Source organism: Artemia franciscana, chromosome 2 (genome assembly GCF_032884065.1).
Source record: "Artemia franciscana chromosome 2, ASM3288406v1, whole genome shotgun sequence".
In the NCBI taxonomy this organism is placed as follows: Eukaryota; Metazoa; Arthropoda; class Branchiopoda; order Anostraca; family Artemiidae; genus Artemia; species Artemia franciscana.
In genome coordinates, this window is record NC_088864.1 from 5,648,343 (window position 1) to 5,674,314 (window position 25,972).

At 36.5% G+C, this 25,972-nt stretch overlaps 1 protein-coding gene across 15 annotated transcripts in view; it reads right to left on the bottom strand.

The window, feature by feature from the left end:
- Positions 1-25,972, bottom strand: part of LOC136036379 (glutamate receptor ionotropic, kainate 2-like) — a gene marked incomplete at its 5' end in the record, with an annotated part of 326,696 nt that overhangs the window by 121,525 nt on the left and 179,199 nt on the right. For 6 of the 15 annotated variants that reach the window (XM_065718570.1, XM_065718657.1, XM_065718623.1 and 3 more), the window contains 2 exon segments: positions 21,689-21,895; positions 24,035-24,238. In XM_065718570.1, coding sequence (XP_065574642.1) covers positions 21,689-21,895; positions 24,035-24,238 — 411 coding nt within the window. 15 annotated transcript variants of the gene reach the window in all.

Consider the following 25,972-nt stretch of genomic DNA (forward strand, 5'->3'; position numbering starts at 1 on the left):
TCATACAAATGTATAAAGCTAAACTATGACTGAGAAGTCATCTGTGGTGATAGATAGTGGTCTAGCCTCAGTGGTTAGTGACAGTGGCTCTGAGTTGAACAAGGTTCTGTCGTTCGAGCTCTGTACTTTTTCCACCATCGGTGTTTAGTTCGTTGGAAAGCTGACAAATCTTCTCTAGCCAAATGTACTGATGAAAATTTATTGGCTCGGTGGTCAAGTGACATTGCCAACCTCCCAGAGAGATTTGGAACGTGGCTGGCTATTACACAAAATATCGTGGACTGCCGGATTCTCCTATTCTAAAATAGCAGAATTCTACGTAGATAATGTCAAATTTCGGCCAGACAGTGGTAGTTATTTACTCTTACACTGATACGCCAACGACAAAGAACTGCACACAGCTGAAGAGCAACCAAAGGTTTGTCCCGTCCAACGATTGAATTCTTTCCTAACATGATCGTTAAAAGTAAGGAGGAAATTGTGAGAAGTCCGAAAAATAAACAATGATTCATCGACCTACTTACTCAGAGCCTGGAGAAATCAGGGTGTAAATTTCTATAGGCTCAGGATGATGCCTATATGTTTGTTGTATAAACTGCAATCAGTGGTACTAAAATTTTGTCAACCACTTTCAGTTAGAATAATGCCGACCTATTAATAGTTCTGATAATGTTGTGCTAGTTTTTTTTCTATTGATCCAGAGTGTCATAATCTATGTTCATTTGTGGATTACAAATGAAAAAGTAGTTTCCTTGTCACTTAAAGATGGTGTTTTTGAGAATGCGTGCAAGATCTTCAAGACACAGGGATCCAACCACCGGGAGACCACCGAAGCTAGAGAGAAAGTTTTGCTCCGCATATACAAAAGGAAAAGTAATGAGAAGACCCTGAAGCATGTCCGGGTGTGGTGGCAATTTACTTTGCGGGTGGCAATTTCAAATAATTTTGTTCAGGCAGAGGGAATTCCACCAACTTTGGCTGCCACAAAATACCACTTTTACAAGGGTTATTTGTAAATATTGAAGTGGCAAGACACGTCCAATTTTCTAAAGCCCGAAGAGTGGGATTGGTGCCTCTCTTCGTCGTGGAATATGTATCTTCCCATTATGACAACTGCTTCACCAGCACCAGAAAGTCTGTCGAAGTTAGTGCTGTTCCAGGGCACCAGCAAGGAGTGTAAAGGAGCGTTATATGCTAACGCAGCAACAAGACAGGATAAGGACGATAACAAAGATGAGTAGGAGGAAGAATTAGCTTTAGGTTGTGCTTTAAAATCAAAACGTTCTAAACGTTCCTTTTTATGATTGATTGATCTGAAGTTTTAACCTCGATAAAAGAATTCGTTTTCAAGAAGTTATATTTATCGATCACTCATATAACAGGGCCCATAGAGGTGAAAAAAACTGCTTTTTAACCTCATATTTGGCAATACTCTACTTTATTTGATATAAAATGATCCTCTGGTCGCAGGAATCCATCAAATAACGATCTGCGTACTTTACCCACACTTCCCCTTATTCCAGGAAGGTGAAAATTGATACTCTGATGTGAAAAACTGGATTTCTGACGTCCTATTCGAATTCGTCGTGATTTATTTGATAGGAAACGACTATTTAAACTCCAAAACATTTATAAACACAAAAATTGATTTTCCCCCTTCAAGGGCAAATTTGGGACACTTGTGCAGGAGGAATTTTTATGTTTTTTTTGCAGTTCTGAAAAAATGATTTTTCTGAACATTTTAGGGTAGCAAAAATACTGTTGCTATTTTCCCGAGGTAAAAACCGTATTTTTACTCAGCTAAAGTGGGGCAACACCATAGAACGACGGCTCTTCTGTAGAAAATACTATAATAAAATTAAAAAGTACCATTCGATTCTCCAATCAACTCCCTTTCCAAACGTAGTATTGGCTAATGTGACAAGAGAATGCCCCCAATGTAAAAAAAAAATGTAGGCCCATAATTATTCAAAATTAAATGAAAATATTACTAGCGAAATTCTTATTTTATAATATCCAGCATGTGTCTATTAAATAGTTTCTTTTTGTTTCCTTCAATTGTTACTCACATTTTGTGTCGGTAAATAAAAAAATCCACTGAAAGCAAGGAGCAACATTAAAACTTGAAACTAACACAAATTATTCCGCGCATGAGGGGGGCTACCCTTTTTCAACCCTCGCACTTTGCGCTGAAGTTGGAATTCTTGTCACCATCCTTTAAGAAAGACTGCTCATCCATGCTTGAATTTGAATCAGAAGTATCTTTGAAGAACTCTAAGACTTTAGTGTAAAGAGTGAGGGTTGAAGAAGGGGCACCCCTCCTTTATACGGAATAATGTCTGTTTTTAATAAGTTCTAGTGTTGCTCCTTACTTCCAGGTGAAAATTGAGTTGAAATTGATTTTTTTTAAATTTCATTTTCTAAAATTTAATTTATGATTTTATTTTCAAATTTTATCACGAATTCCCTCCCCTCTCGGAATATTTGGCCTGGAAAATTTCCCAGTAAATTTTCTTTTTCACAAAAAATTCGCCCCTCCTTTCTGAAAATTATCCAGCAAAATTTCTGTATATTTCTCAATAAAAATACTATATGTGAACAATATAAGCAAATTCCGTAACTTATAGCCTTTTCCCCAGGGTCTACGGAGGATCATATTATCACCGTAAAAATAATAATTGAACCTTTCTCCTTCCTTTTTTTGAAAATCAGCAATTTTTTTCAGGTTTATAGCTTTTGATGGGCAGAATTGAACTTAAATTGATATTGTAAATTTGGAATCAGCATAAAAAACCAACTGTTTTGATACAACAATTTTGTCAAATTTCCTTTTTTTTAGAGTTCCGGTTACTACTGGGCCGAGTTATCTGGCTGATAACGCTCTTTTCCAATGCGATTATTCTGTTAACGGTTTAATAACAGAAATAATTGTTAATAAAGTACGACGCAAAACTAATGAAAAAGAACAGAGAAATATATTATTTAGGGCTAAATGTGGACCGCTAGGGGGAGAGGGCCATAGTCAAGGTAGTGAATACACATTTGGAAAGAGCGTTTATTGGGGATAGAATGGGTTTATTCTTTTTATGTTAGTGTCACCTTCCAAAGAGCAGTTGTTCTCCGGTGGTACCAAATAAGTGTTTTCCAAATGCAAAACCGAAATATATCTATTTTGTTTCCCAATTATTTTTTCATTCCTTTATCTGCTTACATAACAAGGAGGGAGCCTGCAGCTTTAGGATTAAAACGACCGACTTTCAAACTAACAAGCGACCTATAACAATTATCCGAAGAGACGTAATTACGGCAGGCAACACTTGGGAATCGACGAAAGAAGAATAGCACTCAATAATCTCAAGACTTAAGCAGATTTCCGTCAAAGGGAAATTGAATTCCTGTAAAGATTTACTTGTGAATTTCATCAAGTTGACGCTCTCTTCTTTTGGAATGACGAACCTGTAGGAGTTTTTCTTAATTTGACTTGCAAATAGGGATTTATAAAAAATTGTAAAAATAATATTGATCAGCATGCTACTTGGCCTAGTACCAATGCCTTGAAGATAAGAATAGACATGAGTTCAAGTATTTTTGCCATTAAAAGTTTGTAAATTTTTTTTTTTACATTTTGATGATATTATATGATATTTACCAAATACAAAAAGCCTTCCATGGCCGTAATTAATACGAAAATTATCACAATGTAAAGAACTAAAAATAAAAGCACACCCTTGAATCCAAAATTAATTTGTAAATTAAAGAAAATGACGATGGTAACAAAAATGTAGAAATGTAGCCATGTATTTTCTCATGACGTCATTAACGACGTCAAATTCTTAATTTGACTTGCGAATAGGGGTTTATGGAAATTTGTAAAAACAATATTGATCAGAATGCTACTTGGCCTAGTGTCAATACCATAAAGATAAGAATAGACATGAGCTCAAGTATCTTTGCCATTAAAAGTTTGTAGAAAATCTTTTGCATTTTGATGATATGATATTTATAAAAAAAAAATCCTTCCATGGCCATAGTTTTATACGAAAATCATTTAAAATAAAAACACACCCTTGAATCAAAAATAAATATGTAAATTGAATAAAATGACAATATTAATACCAACCAACCTTTACAATCTCTTTATTGCCTTAAGATTTCTGAAATTTACTATAGGATCAACCCATTCCTTCAGTTCAAAACACACAGGACAATTTTCCTCCCTCAAATATTTTAACTGCTAAAACAGAAATTAATTTCAGGTAAAAACGATTCCAGTGCAATATGCTCCCTACAATATTAAGTTAAAAAAAAGTTCTCTCAACTGAAAGTAAGGAGCAGCATTAAGAATTAAAAAGAAAAGAAATTATTCCGTACATGGGAGGGCTGCTCCTTCTCCAACCCTCGCTCTTTACTTTAAAGTTTGAATTTTGTCATAGTTCTTTAAAATTAACCACGAAATCCCCCCCCCATACAAAATTTCTCTGGAAAATTTTCTCGTAAACTTTCCTCCCCATGAAAAATTCCTCCTCTCCCCACAGATAATTACCAAGGAAAATTTCTGTATGTTTCTTGATAACAACTACTATATTTGAACAATATGAACAGATTGCTGAACTTACAGCCCTTTCTCCAGTGACTATGGAGGGCCCTGTTATCACCAGAAGTCCAGTTATTGGACCTTTCAACTATGCTGATTCATATGACTATCTTAAAAGTTTTACATTTGGTTGTCTTTGGGCGAGAAATGGGCGATGGGCGTGGGAAGGGGGCTAGTTACCGTCCAATCTTTTTGGTCACTTAAAAAGGTATCTAGAACTTTTGATTTCCGTTCGAATGAGCTCTCTTCCGATTTTCTAGGACCAATAGTTCGATATGGTAACCACTGGAAAAAAAACACACCCGTGATCTTTTTTCTGGCAAAATAACAACAAAATTCCACATTCTTATAGAGTTCTCTAATATGCTGAATATGATGCTCTGATTTTCGTTAAGATTGCTTGAATTTTTGAGGCGTTTTTCTCCTTATTCAAAATCCAAGCAAATTTGATCAGGCTTGTAGCTTTTGATTTAGATATTTTTCTGTTATCAGAATTGCGATTTTTTGACTTCCAGTTACTATTGGGCCGAGTCGCTGCTTACTTACGATTTGTTACCAAGGACTGTTTGATAGAGGACACTCAATAGTAAAATAAGTACAGGTTTCTATTGGACCTTTCCAAGACAGAGGAGAATTAACTTTCCATGTATAGGGTCGTATCCAAGATTTGTTTTTTGGAAGGATAGGGGGTTGCCTATAGAATCTTATTCTCGAGGGGTTACAACATATTGTCTATGGGGAGCTCAAAGATTTTTCTTAGGGCCAATTTACGAGCGGAGAAATATTCTTAAGTTTGTTTTAGGAGAAATAATTCTTTTACTTGTTTTATAACCGAATTATAAGTTGAAAAAATATTTATAGGGGGAGGGGGTTGAACCTGATGGCCCCCGCCCATGGATACCCCTCTGTCCGAATCCTATTTACAGAACAAAGTAATCTGCAATGTCACGTAATAAACAGATTTAGTCTGTTATTAGGGTGGGTTTTTGCTGCAGATTAAATAGATGGTCAATCAAACAAAGATAGCAGATACTGACACCGATGAAAAGTAAATCTTAAAACGAGCAAAAGTTAAATTAAACATTCAAGTCAAACTTAAAACGAACAAAAATTACTTCAAGCTGGATTTAGTAGTGATGCCTTTCTGGAGCTGACGACGGCCACTAGGGTTGTATAATTGGAGCCAATAGCCCTTCAAAATGTTATTACTCACACCTACGTCTCAAGCAATGCTTTAGTGCAGATGTAACAGTATAGTACACGGGTATGTTCCATAATAGGGGAATCTTTACTGATGTTAAGATTGACGCATTATCCTGTGACTTGTGGTCGAGTCCCCTTTTGTAACTGAGGTGGACACACTCGTGGGGTGTTACGTAAGACAATGCACACATGGGATTCTATATAATACTCTAAGAGATTTTTTTCTTTCAATGGGTTTTTCTTTTTTAGGGGGAACTTTGTAATCTAATGATTTTGTTCACATTAGGATTAAAAAAATATTTCCCATAAAAGGAATGGAGCACTAGCTACCTGGACCAAGAAGGTCTTTCTAATATTTTGATTCAAGAAATACCTTCTAAGTGACAACATACTCTGTGCACGGAGAATTCTGTGTTCTGCTCTCTAGAATGATAGAATAGATAAAGATTTCAAACCCTTTCCACATGAGAGCGCAAACAATCCCAATGCTATTGATTTTGCTTTATTAGATGCACCTGCCTGTTACACTATATTAATTTAAATCTTGATACAAGCTAAATCACAATTTTAATGGGACTTTAAGTGTTACGCTTTATGCAGCAGAAGCCTCAATACTTTTTGTTTATCAAAAAATCAAAAATTATCAAAAAATACACCAAGGAAATCTGAATATACTAGGTTTAGGAGTGGAATATGGAAAAAGTGGTCTAAAGCGAATATTGAAAAGGCTTTTGTATAGTATGGTGGTCAAAAATTGATTTGGGGGTTTATGTAAATCAGCATAACCTATGTTTAGTAGCACAATATGGAATAAGGGGCTTTAAGACATTAAAATAAAGACTTTACCAAGAAATTGGTAGGGGTTGTAGGAAAATCTGAATAACCTAGGTAAGAAAAAACTTGTATTGTTAAAATTATTACATGGTGTTTCAATAGTATGGTGGTAAAATAATGGTACGGGGGTGCATACAAATATAATTTATCTTGGATAAGGAACGCAGTATGTGGAACATTGGTTTAAAATCAATAAAAAAAATCCTTCTGAAAAATATGGTGATAAGAAGTTGGCATGGGGGTATGTGCAAATCTGAATAATAATTTAAGCTTAGCAGCACAATATGGAAAAAATGCTTTGAAAGAGCAATTAAAACTCAATAAATGGGAAAAAAACGTAAAAAAACTTATAAAGGATAAAATATAAGCAAAAAAGTGTAAATTAAAGAACATTGCGGACCCCCTAGCAAACAATTACAGGGGGAAGGTTGTTATTAGAGGTAAATTTAAGCCATATTAAGATACATTCCTGAGAGCTCTTAATGAAAATACTTCGTTTCTTTGAGCCAAGACTAATTCCTGGTTGACAAGCGCACATTTGAGTAATATTCTTCTTCATATTTCGTATAATCTCGTTAGAGGTAAATTTAACCCACATTAAGAAATATTTTTGAGAGCTTATAATGAAAACACCCTGTTTCATTAACTGTGTTAGATTTCAGTCCCCCTCCACCCAAAAGTTTCTTTTAACACCACCCACCTTAATTTTAAGCTATAGGACGTGATAGTCAAAGGTGATTCACGCAGCCACACCACACTATGACTGGTCCTCTAGCCATCTCTGGCACCTTCAAATCATTCTGACAATTTCTGTTTAAAACTTATGTTTTAAATCCATTGGTTCATTTTATTTGCAAACCAGCCCTCAGTGATATAACATGTCATTTTACGCCACTCTGCCACACTATGACTGGCCCTTCAACACCCTGCGGCAGCAATCATGCTTAATAAGATGTTTTTCATATATTTCCCTGTTAAAAATCATGCTTTAACCAATCGTGAGGCCCTCATGACCGATCAAGCCATCGTGGCTTACTATGGCTGGCAATTAGCAACCTCTGCCTCCCCTCATTTCGTAATAAATTTTTCAAATATTTTCTTGTTAAAAATCATACTTTAAATCCATTGCTTTGTGTTTTTGCAGGTCAGCCCTCCTTGATACACCATGTCAATTCACACCACCATGCCATAAAAGATCCCGCCCTCTGGCGCCCCTCATCATTCCTAAGAGATTTTCAGAATTTTCTTTTTAATAAAGTGATATCCAATCCCGTTTCCCTCCACTTCTGGCCACCAGTTACAACGCTTCTATTTCCAATTCTGTTGGCTTCTAGCCCGCCTCAACTGGTTCCAGTTCCCAGTTCCGAATAAAGGTGCGCTCCGATCCCATATCCGAATAAAGGTCCGGTTGTATCAGTTCCGGATCCTCTCACTTCTGTCCCCAATTCCAAAGCTCTCATTCCAACAATTCTGCTCCAAGTTCCATCGATTCAAAGATGTATTTTGGGGCTGCCTTCGTGTTAATCTATGGCTGGTCATCAACACTAGCTAGTTTATTGTATATTTTTGAATAGTATTACTTGTACAATAGAGGAATAAACACTTACATCTTTTTTTTAAAGATGAATACAAAATATTTCTACTGAATGTGCTTATGATAGAGTTATCGTAGCATTGAATACTGACAAAGAGAAATATTTGAACTATGGAACAAGAATTAATGGGCGTTATATTGGAAATGTAAGCTTGCGTTGTCATGAGAGTGAAGAGTTAAATTCCACTGGAACACCGAAGCAATTCAGCATTGCTTATGGTGGATATACAAGAGTCAAATTTCCAGAGAGGATAGTGCTCAAAGAGAATGCAAATAAAAACTTTTAGTTCTTGACGAAGGTCAGCTTCTTGGTTATGCTGCTGGTAACATGTTACCATTTGATAGCTTCAATTTCCACCTTTTTGGTATTGGCATTCAAAAGAAGACAAGACGAAGACAAGCCTATTATAGCACCAATATTATTAGCCATATCTTATCTAAGTGCCGAAAATACAATCTATGCAACAATAATGTTGTAACAGACAGTAAAACCGCAAGTAAAATAAACAGGACAATGGTAGACAATATCACAATGGAATATATTGACGTTTTGATGAAAAACAAAACACCGGTAAACGTTACTAAAACCACCATGGGTTTAACAGCAGATAAAGTCCATAATATATGGACATAGATAACTGATAAAAGTTATCTATGATCCCAAAATGGAATGTGTGACATCTCAATAGAAAACATGATGAAATATTCCATGGAATGAATTGAATGCATTCTTTTTTATGATTTTATTCCACATGCCATCATTTCAATAAAAAAACTTCTTGCGGTACGTTGATGTTTCCATTACTTTTAGGGTAAGCTAACAACTTGAACTTTCCAATGTTTACTCAATAATCAGAGATGCAAGAAAAATAATTTTTAGAGACAAAGGTTTTAGTACCCGGCTCAAAAGGGGATCTACTAGAATCTTATATAGGTTGACAGAGTTTTTGCGGAAGTCTGAAAGTAATGGCCATTTTTCTTCGAAAGCCCGCGCACAGAGACAAGTAAACAGACACTTACTCACACAGGCACGGTGGAAGACAGACAAACACAAGCAAAAAAAATAAAAAGTCAGACACCCAAACACACAAAGATAGGAATAGAAACTTGAAAACACGTGCTCAGTCACACAGACACGGTGGAAGAGCGACAAAAACACACACAAAAACACTAAGTGGGAAAAACAAAACACAAAAAGGCAGGCACAGAGACACGCAAACAGACACTCATTCATACAGGCATGGTTGAAGAAAAACAAAAAAACACACAGAGTCAGAAACACAAATACACAAAACAGGCACAAACACATGCAAACAGACGCTCAGTTACACAGCCATGGTGGGAGAGAGACAAAATAAACATAAAAACACTAAGTCAGACAAACAAACGCGGAAAGACAGGCACAAAGACATCCAAACAAACGTTCAGTCACAGAAGTATGATGGAAGAGAGACAAAAGACACACAAATCACCAAGTCAGACACGCAAACACCGAAAGAGAGGCAGAGAGACATGTAAACAGACGCTCAGTCACACAGGCATTGTGGGAGAGAGAGAAAACACACATAGAAACACAAAGTCAGACACACAAAGACAGGCACAGAGACATGCAAACAGAAGCTCAGTCACACAGGCACGGTGAGAGGGAGACAAAAACACACAAAATGTTAGACAACCAATCACAAAATTACAGAAACAGAGACATGCAAACACAAAAACATAAAGTCAGACACACAAAGACACAAAGACAGGCTCAGAGACCTGCAAACAGAAACATCAGTTACACAGGCATACTGAAAGAGAGACAAAAACACACGCAAAAACACAAAATCAGAAACACAAAGAAACAAAAAACAGCACAGAGCGATGCAAACAGGCGTTCAGTCACACATGCACGGTGGGGGAGAAGACACTCAGTCCTACAGACATGGTGGGGAAGAAGATGCTCAGTCAAACAGGCATGATGGGAGGGAGACAAAAACTCACACAAAAACACAAATTCAGACGCATAAAGACAGGCACAGAGATTTCCAAGCAGTTGCTCAGTCCCACAGGTATGGTGGGAGAGATGCAAAACACACACACAAAAACAAAAAGTCAGACAAACAAACACACAAATACAGAAACAGAGACATGCAAATAGATACTTAGTCGCACAGGTACGGTTGGAGAGACACAAAAAAAAAACACGCAAAAACACAAACTCAGACACAAAGACACAAAGTCAGGCACAGAGACATGCAAACATAAAATCAGTTACACAGGCATTGTGGGAGAGAAACACACACAGAAAAACAAAGTTAGACAAATAAAGTAACAAAGAAAGGCACAGAGTCATTCAAACAGACGCTAAGTCACAAAGGCACGGTAGGAGAGAAGACGCTCAGTCACACAGGTACGGTAGGAGAGAGACATAAAACTCACACAAAAACACAAAGTCAGACACACAAAGACACAAAGACAGGCATAGAGATTTGTGAACAGATGCTGAGCGACACAGGCACGGTGGGACAGAAACAAAAAGAAACACACAAATACAAAGTCAGACACACAAGGAAAGGCACAGAGACATGCAAACAGACGCTCAGTCCTGTAGGCACGATGAAAGAGAGACAAAAACTCACACAAAAACAAAAAGACAAACACACAAAGACAGGCACAGAGACATGCATATTGACGCTCAGCCAAACAGGAAAGTGGGTGAAAAACAAAAACTCACACAAAAACACAAAGTCAGGCCCACAAACATACGAAGACAGAAAAAGAGACATGCAAACAGACGCTCAGTCACAAAGGCACGGTGGGAGAGAAAAAAAACACATAGAAAAACACAAACTCAGACACGCAAACAAACAAAGACGGGCATAGAGACATGCAATACAGTCACACAGACACCATGAGAGAGCAACATAAACACAAAAACACACACATAAACACAAAAACACAAAGTCAGACCGTGCAGAGACTTGAGCCAGTCTCTGCATGGGCTAGAAGCTAATTTTATCTAGTTACAACAAGAGTATGCCCATATTGGACTCCCGTTTAATGCTGAAAAGTCTGAAGTACTGCTTTTTAGCTCGAAACAAGATGCTGGTGGGAGCGTCACACTTGGTGATTCTATTGTTGAGCTCACGGATAACATTGTATATCTAGACTTTCCAATTGGACAGTAAGTACTAGAGACGGGGCGGTTACTGCTTTCTCATTTTTCAGAAGCGGTCATCTCTTACGTATAGCTGTATAGTGGTAAATAAGCAGAAAATTGATCGCCATCTGTTGCCCCAGGTGTACGATGCTATGATTTTACCTTTCTATCTGTACCTTGGCCCATTTTGGTGCATTTTTTCGGCTACAGATAAACTGAAATTACGCTCACTGTACTACAAGTATGCAAAGTTTTTGCTGCGTTTACCTCGGTGGATAAGTAACACACAAGTCAGAGACACAGGTACGGTGAGGGAGAGAGAGATAGAACATACGCTAACGTAGAGAGTCAGACACGCATATACACAAAGACAGACACAGAGATAGATATATACAAGCCATAAATACAGGCTCGGAAAGAGAGAGAGGAGAGAGAGAGAGAGAGAGAGAGAGAGAGAGAGAGAGAGAGAGAGAGAGAGAGAGAGAGAGAGAGAGAGAGGAGAGAGAGAGAGAGAGAGAGAGAGAGAGAGAGAGAGAGAGAGAGAGAGAGAAGAGAGAGAGAGAGAGAGAGAGAGAGAGAGAGAGAGAGATAAGGACATTGATCGAAACAAATTTGTTCCATCTCTCTAAGACTGCGGTAAAAACCCTGTTAACCTATTTCAAACTTTCGTAGATCGTCCTATGAGCCTGTTAGCAGTACCTGAAATGTCTCTGAAAATTCCTTTTCTTGCATCTCTGACTTTTGAATAAAACATCCTAAACGTGGAGTTGTTATCTTACCCTAAAGATAAAGGAAACGTAACAAAGTAATTAAATACATTTTGGTATTGAAATAATGCCATGTGTAATAACATCATAAAAAAGAATGCTTTGAATTCAATGCATAGACAACTTTTATCGACATCAACATACATTTCATCATTGTTATTATCGGATTCATGGACTGCATCAGCTGGTGAGCCCATGATTGTAGTAGTAGCGTTTGCCGGTATTTTGTTTTTCTGCAATACATCTATATATTTCTTGGTGATATTGTCTGTCAATGTCCTTTTTATTTGACTTGCGGTTTCACTGTCTATTACGAGATTGTTTTTACATAGATCGCAGTTTCGGCACATTGTAATATAGGTGCTGTAGTAGGCTTGTCTTCTTCTTGTCTTCTTTTGAACGCTAATACCAGAAAGATGGCGATAGGATCTATCAACAGGTAACATGTTACCAGAAGCATAAACAAGAGGTTAGACTTCATCATCAACTAAAAGTTTATATTGTCGTTCTCTTTTTGCACTATCATCTCTGGTAGATCCACCATTAGTAATGTTGATTTTTTTTGTACTCCGAAGGAATTTAACTCCTCATTGCAATGACAAAGCACGTATACATTTCGAATGAGATCCCTATTATTGCTTGTTTCATATTTCAAATATTTTTCTTTGTCTGCATTCAATGCTACGATATATTCATCATGAACACACACGCTCCCGAAACATTTCATCTTTACCTTTTAAAATAAGATGTAAATGTTTATCCTTCAACTGTACAAGTAGTACTGATAGAAAACGTGCAATACATTAGCTATTGTCGATGACCATTCATGGATTATCACAGAGGCAGCCGAATACAAAATCTTAGAATCGGTGGAACTTGGAGCAGAATTGGGGAATTGGAACTGTGGATTTGGGGACAGAAGTTGAGAAATCTGGAACTGATGCAACCGGAGCTTGATTTTGAACTGGGATTGGAGTGGTCATAATGGGAACTGGGACCATTTGAAGCGGGTTGGAAGCCAGCAGAATTGGAGGTGGAAGTGTTGTAACCAGGGACTAGAAGCGGGGAAAGGTGGAATTGGATATCATTTTATTTAAGAAAATGTCCTAGGAATGATGAGGGGTGCCAGAGGGTGCCATGGCCAGCCATAGTGTGCCACAGTGGGGTGATCGGTCATGGTGATACTATGATGGGGTTGTCTTGCAAAAACACGAACCTATGGATTTAAAGCATGATTTTTCAAAAGAAAATATCTGGAAAATGTTTTAAGAATAATTATGGGTGTCAGAGATTGCCAGAAGGCCAGTCATAGCGTGGAACAGTGGCTTGAAATGACATGCCTTATCATGGAGGGATGGTTTGCAAAAACATGATAAAATGGATTTAAAGCGTGATTTTTAACAAGACACTGTCTGAGAATGTCTTAGGAATGATGAGGATGTGCCAGAGGGCCAGTCATAATGTGGCACGGTGGTATAAATTATCTTAGACTAACACGTTCTACAGCTTAAAGTTAAGGCGGGAGGTGTTAAAAGAGTTTTTTGTTGAAGGGACTGAAATCTAACACTCAGACAAAGAACCCGGGCATTTTCATTAAAATCTCACAAAAATATTTCTTAATGTAGGTTAAATTTACCTCTAATAAGGTTATGCGAAATATGAAATAGAATACTGTTCAAATGTGCGCTTGTCGACCAGGAATGCCTGGAATTCCTTCCCTGGAATTGCTTGCTAGGGGTGTACTATTCATAGTTTGTCATAGCGACGTGAATTGCCATGGAATAACATGCTCTACAGATTAAAGTGAAGCTAGGAGAGTGTTAAAAGAATTGCTTTTCGACGGAGGGGAACTGAAATCCAACACACAGCACTAAAATCTCTAAAAAAAACCTAGATGTCGGTTAAATTTATCTCTAACGAGATTATACGAAATACGAAGAAGAATAATTATTCAAATTTGCCCTTGTCAACCAAGAATGTATTGTCTTGGCTCAAAGAAACGAGGAATTTTAATAAAGACCTGTCAAAGATAGGTCTTAATACAGCTTAATTTTACCTCTAATAACAGCCCTCCGCTTCTCCTAGAATCAGTTGCTAGGGGCCTCCATCTTTCTTTAATTCACGCTAGTTTTTTAACTTATATTTGATCTTTTATTAGATTGTTCATGCTTTGTTTTCCCGTTTGTTGAGTTTTATTTGATTTTTCCAAACACAATTTTCCATATTACGCTCTAATCTTGAATAGTTCAGATTTGCCTACACTCCCATACCAACTTCTTATCACCATGCATTTCGAAAGGCTTCATTTTATTGTTTTCAAATTACTTTTCCCCACACAACGTTCCTAAGCCTGGATAATTCAGATGTTGCGTACTCCCCCCATACCGTTTTGTAACCGTCATACTATTCAAACACCATGTCATAATATTAACAATAATTTTACAGGTTATGTCCACACAATTAGGTTATTCAGATTTCACCCGTACAGACCTCCAGCCCTTACAATCCGAGCCGAGTCTGATCCTTTGTCTGAAAGGACCCGAGTTCGAATCCCAGGGTACCCAATTGTTCAGTTTGGGACGGGGGTCAGTGGCGGGACTCTGTAAGCTTAGCCAGAGTCGACCCACCTCTAAATGGGTACCTGGAGAAATCCGGGGAAGGTAAACAGGAAGGGTGTGCGAAAGCACAGGATGGTTGGCCCCCAACCACCCACTGCACTTCCTGGCTGAAGGGCCAAGAAACGGAGATCAGCACCGCCGGTAGGGACTGTAAAGTCTAATGCCGTATCATTTACCTTTACCTTCTATTAATTAGTTTGTTTTTTGATTTTTCTAACACAAAATTTTCTAAGACAAAATGTATGGAAGCTTCTGCTGTATAAAGCGCAATACTTAAGTCCCATTTGTGGTGGGTGCGAAGCGCCCCCCCAACAGATAGTATTATATAAGACCCAGGTGTGCGTAATAACGTCTTGAGGGGCTAGTAGCTCTAATTGTTCACCCCTAGACGTCTTAAAATCCAAAAAGTCATCACTACTGGAGTTTCCCCTAGGAACAAGATTGTTTTTAACTGAAAGCAAGCAGCGACATTAAGACTTAAAACGAACAGAAAATATTTTATATATGAAAGGGGCTGTTTCTTCCTCAACGTCTCGTTCTTTTACGCTAAAGTTTAACTCTTTGTCACAACTCTACCTTCTAAAATAATAAAAACTTTAGCGTAAAGAGCGAAGCGTTGACAGCCGCTTTCATATACGGAAAAAGTTCCACATCTTTGCAGATAAGAGCTTCGAACTTCTACAGTAGGGTTCTCTGGTACGTTGAATCTGATGATGTAATTTTTATTTAGATTTCTTTAATTCAAAGGGATGTTTCTCCCTATTTAAAAAATCAGGTAAATCTTCTCAGGCTCGTAACTTTTGATGGGTAACACTAAACTTGACAATATTATATTATTTGGAATCAGCACAATAAGCTAAATCCTTTGATGCATCTTTTGATAATAAAATCCCGTTTTTTAGAGTTTCGGTTACAATTGAGCTGAGTCACTCCTTATTTACACCTCGTTACCACGTAATGTTTGATTGATGTTTTACTTGTCGTCGATGTTTTAAAAATAAAGCACGCTTTTCAGAATACAAATAGTTTTCAACAAAAAGCAAATGACACAATAGGCTTTAGGATTTTTGCGGTTAGGGGCAAGGCTGGGGGCAGTAGCCAAACTCCTGCTTGAAGTAATTTTTGTTTGTTTTAAGTTTGACTAGAACATTCAATTTAATTTCTACTTGTTTTAAGATCTATTTCTTTATCTACATCATTGTCTTCTATCCTTATGTTTGATATGCTCATTTATTTTAATTTATGCTCCTTTTTGGTTTCATTTATTCTTTAATAGTAATTTACTGTCGCGATAAGTGTGAACTAGCAAAAGAATTTGTTTCTGGTGGTCTTCAAGTTTGATATAGCTTTTCGCTTTTCGTTGAAAAACTTCTTTTTCGAATACTTTTCTTTTAAATCAATAGGAACAAATTCTAATGGACAATCGCGCTCAATATACCTGAAAATTTTCAGCTTAATTCCATTAAATTTTCATGAGATACTGAAGATAAACACATTTATCAGCCTTGCATGTAATAGTGTCTTATGTTTCAGTTCAATATTCACACGGGTATGCCATAAAAATTTTGGCTTAATGCATTTCTCTGCTCCTGAGATATTGCAGTTATATCCTTTTTACAGTCTGGATGTAAATGTTTCATCTCAATATTCCTGTTAGGCCCTTGGTCTTAATTATCAGGTAAATAAACAATTTGTGGTGGACTGTTTGCTTTCTAAGCCTACTTTTGGACCCCTGGCCCGGCCCTAATTAATAGTTAAACGTAATCTTCGGCCCTTCTATGCTCGTTTCTTCCTTTTCATTTTTATCGTAATAATCTTTCGCGTCTCAAGGGTCGAGGGGAAAAGCAGCTAATTAAGACGGCTAGAAAAAATGATTAAGTATGGATATTTATTTGAAAGCTTCATTTAACCAAGTTGATTCACTCGATCTTTAAGCAAACCAGCCCATAGGTGGATAATTACGAATCAGCTGTTATGAAGAAGGGACTATGAGTCATTATCAGGGGGATGGAGAGGGAAGTTGACCCAAAGAGTTCAGTTCAATTTTCAAATTGTATAGAGGAACAAATTTGGTCCTCTTTTGGGCAAAATCGTAGTTTGATGACAAAAATGGCAGAAAATGCCATTTTTCCACGAATCTTTTACTTGACGAATTTCCATTTCAAATGTGAAATGTTAAGGAAACTATATAGGTTTGATTTTAATTTTTATCAGTACTCTGTGTTTTTAGTAACATTTCTTTATAGGTCTGCTATCTGCTAATAATTGACATTCTTTTTGTTTTCTAGGTGCGAAACCCGGCTGGGTTTTGGAACTAATTCTGTATAAGCCTGTGCACTGTTTCATATATGCAATACTTTCATTTAAGGAAAAACTGTTTTTATTAATCTTTACAAGAAAGGACTCATAAAACTATCAAAGCTCTAATAAACAAATTGTGGCAGTAGTGGCACAGGTAGTAATAATGGTGTACATCTATATAGAGGACATTACGTAATTTCTGTGACGTCATTTTTTCATTTTAAATGACGTCACTGTTTCAACACTGTTATTCTAAGCAATTTCAGACAGCGTAAATATCATGGTGGATGAAGTTGTGACGTCATCTTCGAAATATAAAGGCATAGTTGCGCCATTCGGTGTTCAGTTATTTTAAGAAAATGAATTACGCAACAAGAATAATTGCAATCGTTTTACCTGTTGCAGTGGTTTGTACAACCATTTGGTGGGGAAGACGAAGGTGCCAAAAGCAGTCAGGCTTCAGCAAAAAGCCGACAAACCTGCCCAAAATCATCCATACCAGTAATGCAGAGCATGAGCCTAAATACAACCCAAAAGCTCTTGCAAATAAAACGAACGATTCCAAATGGGATCATGATGGTGACTTTGGAAATGGATTACCCTGCATTGATCTTGAGACTGGAGAATACATTTGGCCTCAAAATGCTCCCCAAGATGAAATTAACCAGTCGACTCTCAGTTCTGAGACAGAAGTCGCTACAAAAGTGCCTCCTAGTGATCAGAAAGAAGATAACTTGAGCACTGAGAGCTGTGAAAAAAGAATAAAAAAAGTATCTCTTGCAGCTGGAACTCAAATTTCAAGAATCAAAGAAAAGCAAATAGAAAGGGAGGAGATTAATCCAAAAAAACTGTTAAAAATCCCAAATACGTTCGCTGCCAATGAAGTTGATTCCACTCCAAGAACTATCTCAGGCAAAAAAACAGAATTCCGAGGAGGATCCTGCGGTGACTGTAAAAATGTATCAGGAAATGTTGACCAAAACGTTGAGACAACCAGAAAACATGTCCACAAAAATCCTGAGACAGAAGCAGCTTCAAAAATGCTCCCCCACAATCAAATCGAGCCAAAACCGACCAAAAAGAGCTGGGCAAACAAAATAAATAAGGTACCTCTAGAGACGAGAGTGAGACAGCCAGAAGAAAAAGAAGAGAAACGTAGATTTAAAGAGAAAGAAAAAGATGAAACATCCGTCACTAAACCCACGGAAGAAACCAATAATACAAAGAATTATGACCAACGAAAAAATATCAACGCCAGCCAAGAGTTGTTCTCTACGGCAAGGAGCAACTGTGAATATCGCGGTGTAAAAAATAGTCGAAGATACTCAGAAAACGATGACTTCCCCACACAAGAAACAGCCCGATCCCAACTACCTTACCAAAAAGATATACTAAAATCTCAAACCAATAATTCTTCTTGGAACAAGCATTCTATAGCTCTAATTATGCTCACCCTAATTCTTTTAGTCATTCTTTCACATCATTTCTTTCAGTATTAGTGTTGCAAGGTTTTAAAATTGTATATGATTTCTTCGACTATCTATTTCCACAGCTTCCGGAGATGCCGATATTCGGAATATCGGTATCTCCTAGTTTGTTACTGAATCTTTAAGCACGTCCTACTTGTTGACAATTCCTTCTGAGTTCAAAAACCTGATTTTGCTTTTGTTTTTACAAAAAAAGCTGTGAAAATCTGATTTTGAAAACCAAATAAAAAGACCATCAATTCATCAGGATTCTGCAAAAATTTATATGGTCGATAGACCAGATAAAAAAAAAAAAAAAAAAAAAAAAAAAAAAAAAAAAAAAAAAAAAAAAAAAAAAAAACACCATGAAATTAATTTCTTAGACCACACTAATTTTCCATTTACGAATTTTAAGCAAGGAAAAAAAAAAGGTCTTAATTTTAACAAAGCAGTGAACAAAAAATAAAAACTTAGTAATACTAATATCATAGCAGCAGTTGTTGTAGTAGGAGTATTAGTAGTAGTAGTAGTAGTAGTAGCGGTAGCAGTATTGCATCAGCACTCGTAGTAACAGTGGCATCGGTAGTAGTATGTACATATTAGATTTGAGTCACTTGAACATCCCCCTCATGATGCCCAGGAAGTTTCAGCGTAATATGGTGAGCTGATCCTAATATATTGCTGGTACAATCTTTTAACAATCTGTATGTTTGTAGTATATTTAGATTTAGCTTAACTTTCCCTTCATTATTTCCTCAAACTTTCAGCTGTATATTACCTGCCTTATTATCATCTCCTACAGAAGCAGTAGTTTTGGTAGCATTAATAGTAGCGGTAATAGTAGTAGTAGTAACTATAGAATTAGTAGAAATAGTTTTACAGTAGATTGCAAGTATTGCCTTTTTGGTCAATTGATCATCCCCCTCATCATTCTCTGAATGTTCAACTTAGTACCCTCAGTCACTCCTCAGTTATGCCCTTTTGTCAACATGTATGCAGAAAATATGCTTTGATATAGATCAATAATGCCCTCATTATTCTCTGAAAGCTTCACCTCAATGCCCTTTGTCTTTTTGAATGCTAAAGGTTAAACATGCCCAACAGCATAGTTACCGAACCTTTCAACTATGCTGAGCGAAATGACTAACTCAAAATTTTAATTGGACATGTTCGGGTAATTAGTAGATTAAACTGGGGACTGGATGCCCTCCAGTCACTTTTCATCGATTTAAACGCGAAATAGTGTTCGATTCAACTTAATTACTTAACCTAATGGTTATAGAAACTGGTTTCTTAACTATAACTATTTCTAATCGAGCAACACCAAGAAACTAGGTCATTGATATGCAAGTCCAATGAATTTCTTTTAAAAGAAGTAACATTTTCCAAAAACGAAAAAAAAAAACGCCTGAAGTCAGAGGCAATGCTATAGCCTTACCTATAATAAAGGCCATAAGGCTCCAATGCTATATTATTATGTACTCCCCCACCGAGGCACTTCGTATGGAAGCGGTGGTCGCATAAGCTTCAAAGAAGAATCATTCGATTGAAAATTGGAAGCTCTAGTGCCTTTTTTAGGAGTTAAAGGGATTGGGGGAAAGCAAGCCCTCCCATCACGCCCTTATTGCCCAAATGCATCTGATAAAAATTTTGAGATAGCCATTGTGTGAATAAGAGCTTAAGGATCAGATATCAAAAGCTCCGAAGTTAGCACAACCCCCAAGAGCCCAGGGGCAGGCGCTGTAAGTTATGTCCTATGGGTTGGGTATATGTAGTCCTTATGGAAGGGGTACTCGTAAAAATTTCAGAGGGGGCTCATTTTATTGGAAATTGAATGTCCTAGTTCACTCTAAGAGTAAAAAGAGATGGTGAGGTAACTAGCCCACATCTTTTTTTCTCCGAAACACATCCGATAAGAATTTTGAGATAGCCATTTTGTTAAAAATAGTTCAAATATCAGACCTGAAAAACTCCAAGGTTGACACAACCTCCCAGAGCCCGGGGATGTGTTCTAAGGTATGTCCCAGGGGGCATATAAGGTTGTTATGGAAGGGGTGGCCGTATAAACTTCAGAAGGGGCTCATTTGATTGAAAATTGAAAGTTCTAGTTCCTTTCTTAAGAGTCAAAACTGATTGGAGGTCATCCACCCCCCTCTTCCCACCCACTTTATTTCCCCCAAAATAAGCTCTCTCCCAAGCTTCTAGGACCACTGGCTACGTGTGATCACCCCTGCGAAAAAAGAAAAAGAAAAAAGGTAGTACAGCACGGCTCTCAGTGCAATTCATTTTCATTGTTATTGAAGATGGAGGTAAAGATGGAAGAGGAAAGACGGAGGAAGTTTTCCGCTTTATCAAAATGTAATTAGGATAAAGTGAGTTTTTAATCATGATGATTCCAATGTTGCAGTTTTTCCTTCCATCTTACTCCATTATTGAGGAATTTCAAGCTCTTTTTAAAGTTCGAGTTAATTATTTTCCGTTTATTTTTTCAATACGACTTTTTAAATTTCTTGTTACTATGAGCCGTAATTTACTCTGTACTAAATTGGAACCATAGCTGGAACCATGATTTCACAGTGTGAAAAGATTGCAAAAAAAATAATATTGATCCAAAGACCCAGGGTTGAAACCTGGTGAGAAACAGTCACTATATTCTAGTAATTTTTTGGTTGAATTAATTCAATAATCTTGTGATTTATGTGCTGATTTGCTAAAAAAAAATTTTGTTTAGGCAACACAAAAATCACTAGAAGTAGTGATATTTCATAAGGGGTGGCAACCCTACCAATATCTCAGGTGGAAGATAACTTATAGACTACTAATACCGTATAAGAACTTATTCTGAGCCCTTCATTACTACATTTCAAACTGACTGGATCACTGATTGAATACCCTCATACAAAGCTTAAACATATCATATTCATTTTGATAACGGCTTTTTAGACTCTAAAAATGTTACTAATGAATTGACTACTGACATAAATCTGACTTCATGGTTGTAGGAGTGGGTGATACCTAATATAAAGTGAACTAAAGCCCATAGTGACCGAAGGTTAGTGAGAAGAATTTTCCATTTAAAGGTGATTCAGGAACAACCATTATAATTACAGTTTATCTCAATATTAAAAACTTTTAGCAAAAACAAACTTACCTAAAAGGGACTTACCTTTTCAATGAGTTGTTTAACAAGTCCATTCCATTCACCTGTATCTGGGTCTGGTGCTCCGTATATCTTGTCAGGTCCAAATTCTATTACGTATTGAAAACCAACAATAGCAGAAATAGCTTTAAGCAGGTCCACACAAAAGCCTTCATAACGTGCGTTACCAGTTAAGTTGGCCGCATTATGGCGAAGCATAACGTAAGGTGTTTCCTTGAGGGAAATCAAATTGGTCAAAAAGGGAAACACAACTAAGTATACTGGTTAAAATTAAAGGGTTAAAATAAAGGAATTAGCGTCTACAGTTAAAGTATGGTAGCTTGTTATGGTATGTTTATACTATACAGAGAAACTAGGAAGTTGATAGCGGAATTATTAATAAATAGTGCAACATTAGTTACTTGGTAGTAAAAGTGCATTATCAACTAAAACAATAACCGGATATTTAGCTGCAAATAATATCCGTTGGCGTGCTTTAACTGTCAGCTGACTTTGAATTTATATGTTTATTTTGTTTTGTTTCAGGTGTTGATTACTTCCAACAAAACTGAGAAAAACGTACGTTATGTGTTTTTCTACGCTAGTGCACCTTCAATCCAATTATTCTTCACTTGCATACTCTAAAAATCCTATAGGGGAAAAGAAATCGCCCTTATTATAAGAACTGATAAAGGCCAAATTCTCAAATTATTCAGATTATTTGTAAATAATGAGCTACTTAATGCTTATAACCAGAAAGAGGTTTTGTTTTAAAATAGATGATTTTTTATTCATATCAAGAAAATAACCTAAAAAAATACACAAGAAGACAAAAACCCCACATATTATGACCCCTAGTCCCCACATGCTGCAATTTGTGGACAGCTGCGCCCCTTTTGCAGATCGCAGCCAATTTTTCTACCAGCATTTTTGCAAAAAAACTCAAATCCTCATGCATTGAAGTTTTCCAGCGCATAAAGGAAAAGGTGCAGAGGAATCATATTGAATTGCTTATATGTTATTATGTATATATTACCATCATTTCCTATTGTGTAGCAATAACAGATGCCCAACGGCAGCAAATACGCTGAAATTCGCCTTGTGTAAGATAAATTGAGGGTAATTGGGAATTATCAGAATCATACCAGTGATATTTTTTGCTCTTCTTTGCATTCCTCTGTAAAATAAATCCGCTGCTCGAATTGCTCTTTCCCACAAATCGCAGCATGAGTAAACTAAGATTAAGGCAGGACGGCTCTCAAGGAATCTTCCTATACCTCCAATGTTAAACATTTGGAGTTTGCCTGACGTTCCTGAATTAGCGATTTTGGCAATTTTATTTTAACAGATACAACAAAAATCTGGTGAATATTTTGATCTAATCGAATCTTAAAGCCTACAATAATTTTTTTTATAATTCCAAAATAATCATAAAACCTGTTTCGGGTTTGCATTCTAGATTGCTACACTTGACACTGTTGTTGGGGGGGGGGATAAAAAAAGGATAGATCAAAAAGTATTCTATTCAACAGTCAGAAACTTATTTCTATAATATATACCTGCTGGCTGCAGTCCATTCAAATCCATTATATATTTGTGTTCCGAAATCAAAAATTCCCCTCAAAGAATAGATGCAGGTGTAATCGGAGCGCGTGAGAATGGATAAATTTGACCGAGGGACTAACCAATCGGATTGGTCTTGATCGATTCAGTGAAGTATTAGTTAGTTGTAACCAGTTTAAACAGAGTCTGGATAATAAGTAGCGTGCAGACACTAAACTGCCGGTTAATAAATATATATAAAAAAAAGTATTGTATGAATAAATACAAGAAAAATTGCTAAGGATAACCGGTGCGTAATCGCAATTTTGAGTGAGAAATCCCTTAGTTTCTGTCACCCCTTTTCTCACATTTATCTAGTCGAAGCGACGAAGAAAATTGATAATTTTGTCTTTGACCGAGTTGCCACCCCTGAAAAAGAATTGACTAGGGAGTAAAATACATGGACTTCCGCTAGGCCTTAAGACATAAGACCCGGTAGTTAAAATCTTCGCATGACTCACATCGAGATATTACGCAGTATATTATTCTTTTTTACAACTTTCTAGCAAACAACACTGCACTTATATGCAAACAGCAAACAAGCAAACTGCACTTATATCAAATTCATATAATGGGTTGAAATATTTAACTTTTTTTAGTTTAATTATTTCTACTGATTTCAGTTTGGTAATCTATTCAACAGTAGCAATTTCTAACTCTAACAAATAACCAAACTTAGAAAAAAGCAAAAACTCCAAAAAAGGGAAATTCTACAAGCAACAATTCGGGACAATATATCCCTTCTCACTGCACTTCAAAATGGAAAGTAACCTTTTCAATTAGCTGTTTAACAATCCCATTCCACTCCCCAGTCTCAAGGTTGATTGATCCGTAGTATCCATCAGGCGAAAGCCTTATCTGATAATTAAATCCAGCTTTTCTTGAAATATGTTTGAGCAGATCAATGCAAAAACCTTCAAAACCATTTGGATCTGTCGAATTATATCCATCTCTTAGCATGACATAAGGCACCTCCTATCAAATAAATTTTTCATTTTTATTATCTGAGGCGGTTCTAGTTTGTAGGTTGGATGGGTCCAAGCCAAATTAAGTATTCTAAGAATTTACATTTTATTGGGTAGCTGAACTGAATTCTTTTCTTGTAGTATTTCTTATAGTGGGAAAACACACACACACACAACAAAAATACTCACAGGTACAAAAAAAGTATTTACTTAGTAATTCTTTAGAAGTTTGCTATGGAAAACTAAACATAGCCAGTTTTTAATTCCCTACATCCTCATAACTTCCTTTCATATTATTTTTTTTACTTTCTTTAAAGTCAATTATTAACAGAAAAAAACTCATCGCGGTATTTTTACAGCATATATACTTTCACTCTTATTCTCCCCGCTTTAACCGGGTCAGGGCTTATACATTTTCTAAACAGTATAGACACTTGGCGATAAAGAGAAAACTTTCTATGGATGAAAATAAATGTTTTTGAGTCACAAACAGGGAAAGTTGATTAATGAAAACAGGATACAATTGAAAAAAAATCACCCTATATACTTCAAGGAATCCCCCTATGCCGTCCATTATAAACTTTTTTAGTTTGTGTGGCAAAAATATTGGGAGTGGTTTGGTGGTCTTACCATAACTTACAGAGCTTGAATGAGAGATCAGGATAAACAACAGAGAACTAAAAGCGAACACCTAATTTCCTGGAAATCTTAGAAAGAATCATTTAAATTTCCCCATGTTATGTCGGAGATAGAAATATTAAGTTGTAATGAGGCTTGAATCATCAGAAAGTGTAAATTTTCTTTTTCTAGGGTGAGGGCATTCCCTAAAAAAGTTCTAGCATACATACTAGGAAAATGCTACAACACATACCATAGGAAGCATCAATTGAGCAACTATCAGCTCTGGGACACCCTGTGATCCTACCCACTTTGATTGATAACCTCGCCGACACAGGGACGTAAATTTTTTGTCTTTTCATTTAAATTTCATCGTCGTACTATAGATTTCTCAATACCTATTATCGATGGCTTGATCCCTGGGAGAATTCGCTAATAGGCCCTTTGTCTTTGAGACGACCAGCTGACACTGAAGCTTGCAAAATTATTTTAAGGTATTGAATCTTCTTAAGGAGCTAGTAACGGCTTGCTATATAATTATATTTGCCATATATGCGTATTGTTTGGTATTGTTCGGTAAATGACGACTTATACTTATTGACGACATGACTGCCTGTCCATGGATTATTCTTTATGGTTGATTGTGTATGGCTGTGATTGTATGGACGAGTAGGGTTAAGGCCTCATTCAAGTGCTGGTCTATATTAATCACTAATTTAGAAAAACAGTCTTCCTTTTCTCCTTCTGTCTCTCTTTTTTCTTTTTTTTTTTTCTTTTTTTTTGTGTGTGTTTGTGCTGTTGCATTGGTGATTTCTCTTTTCATGATATATATATATATATATATATATATATATATATATATATATATATATATATATATATATATATATATATATATATATATATATATATGTATATATTTAAATGCTTTTAGCATCAAAATCATTTTCTCTTTTTGGTATCTCTAGAACTGAAGAATGCTAATGATGACAGTGTGTGGCAACTTGCAGCGATTGTGAAACTCAGTTTTCTAATCAAAGTTTGCAATGGTTTTTTGAGATCACACTGGCCAACAAAGTACCACCACCGATCAGGAAATAGTGCACGAAGAAGGAAGGTGACTACC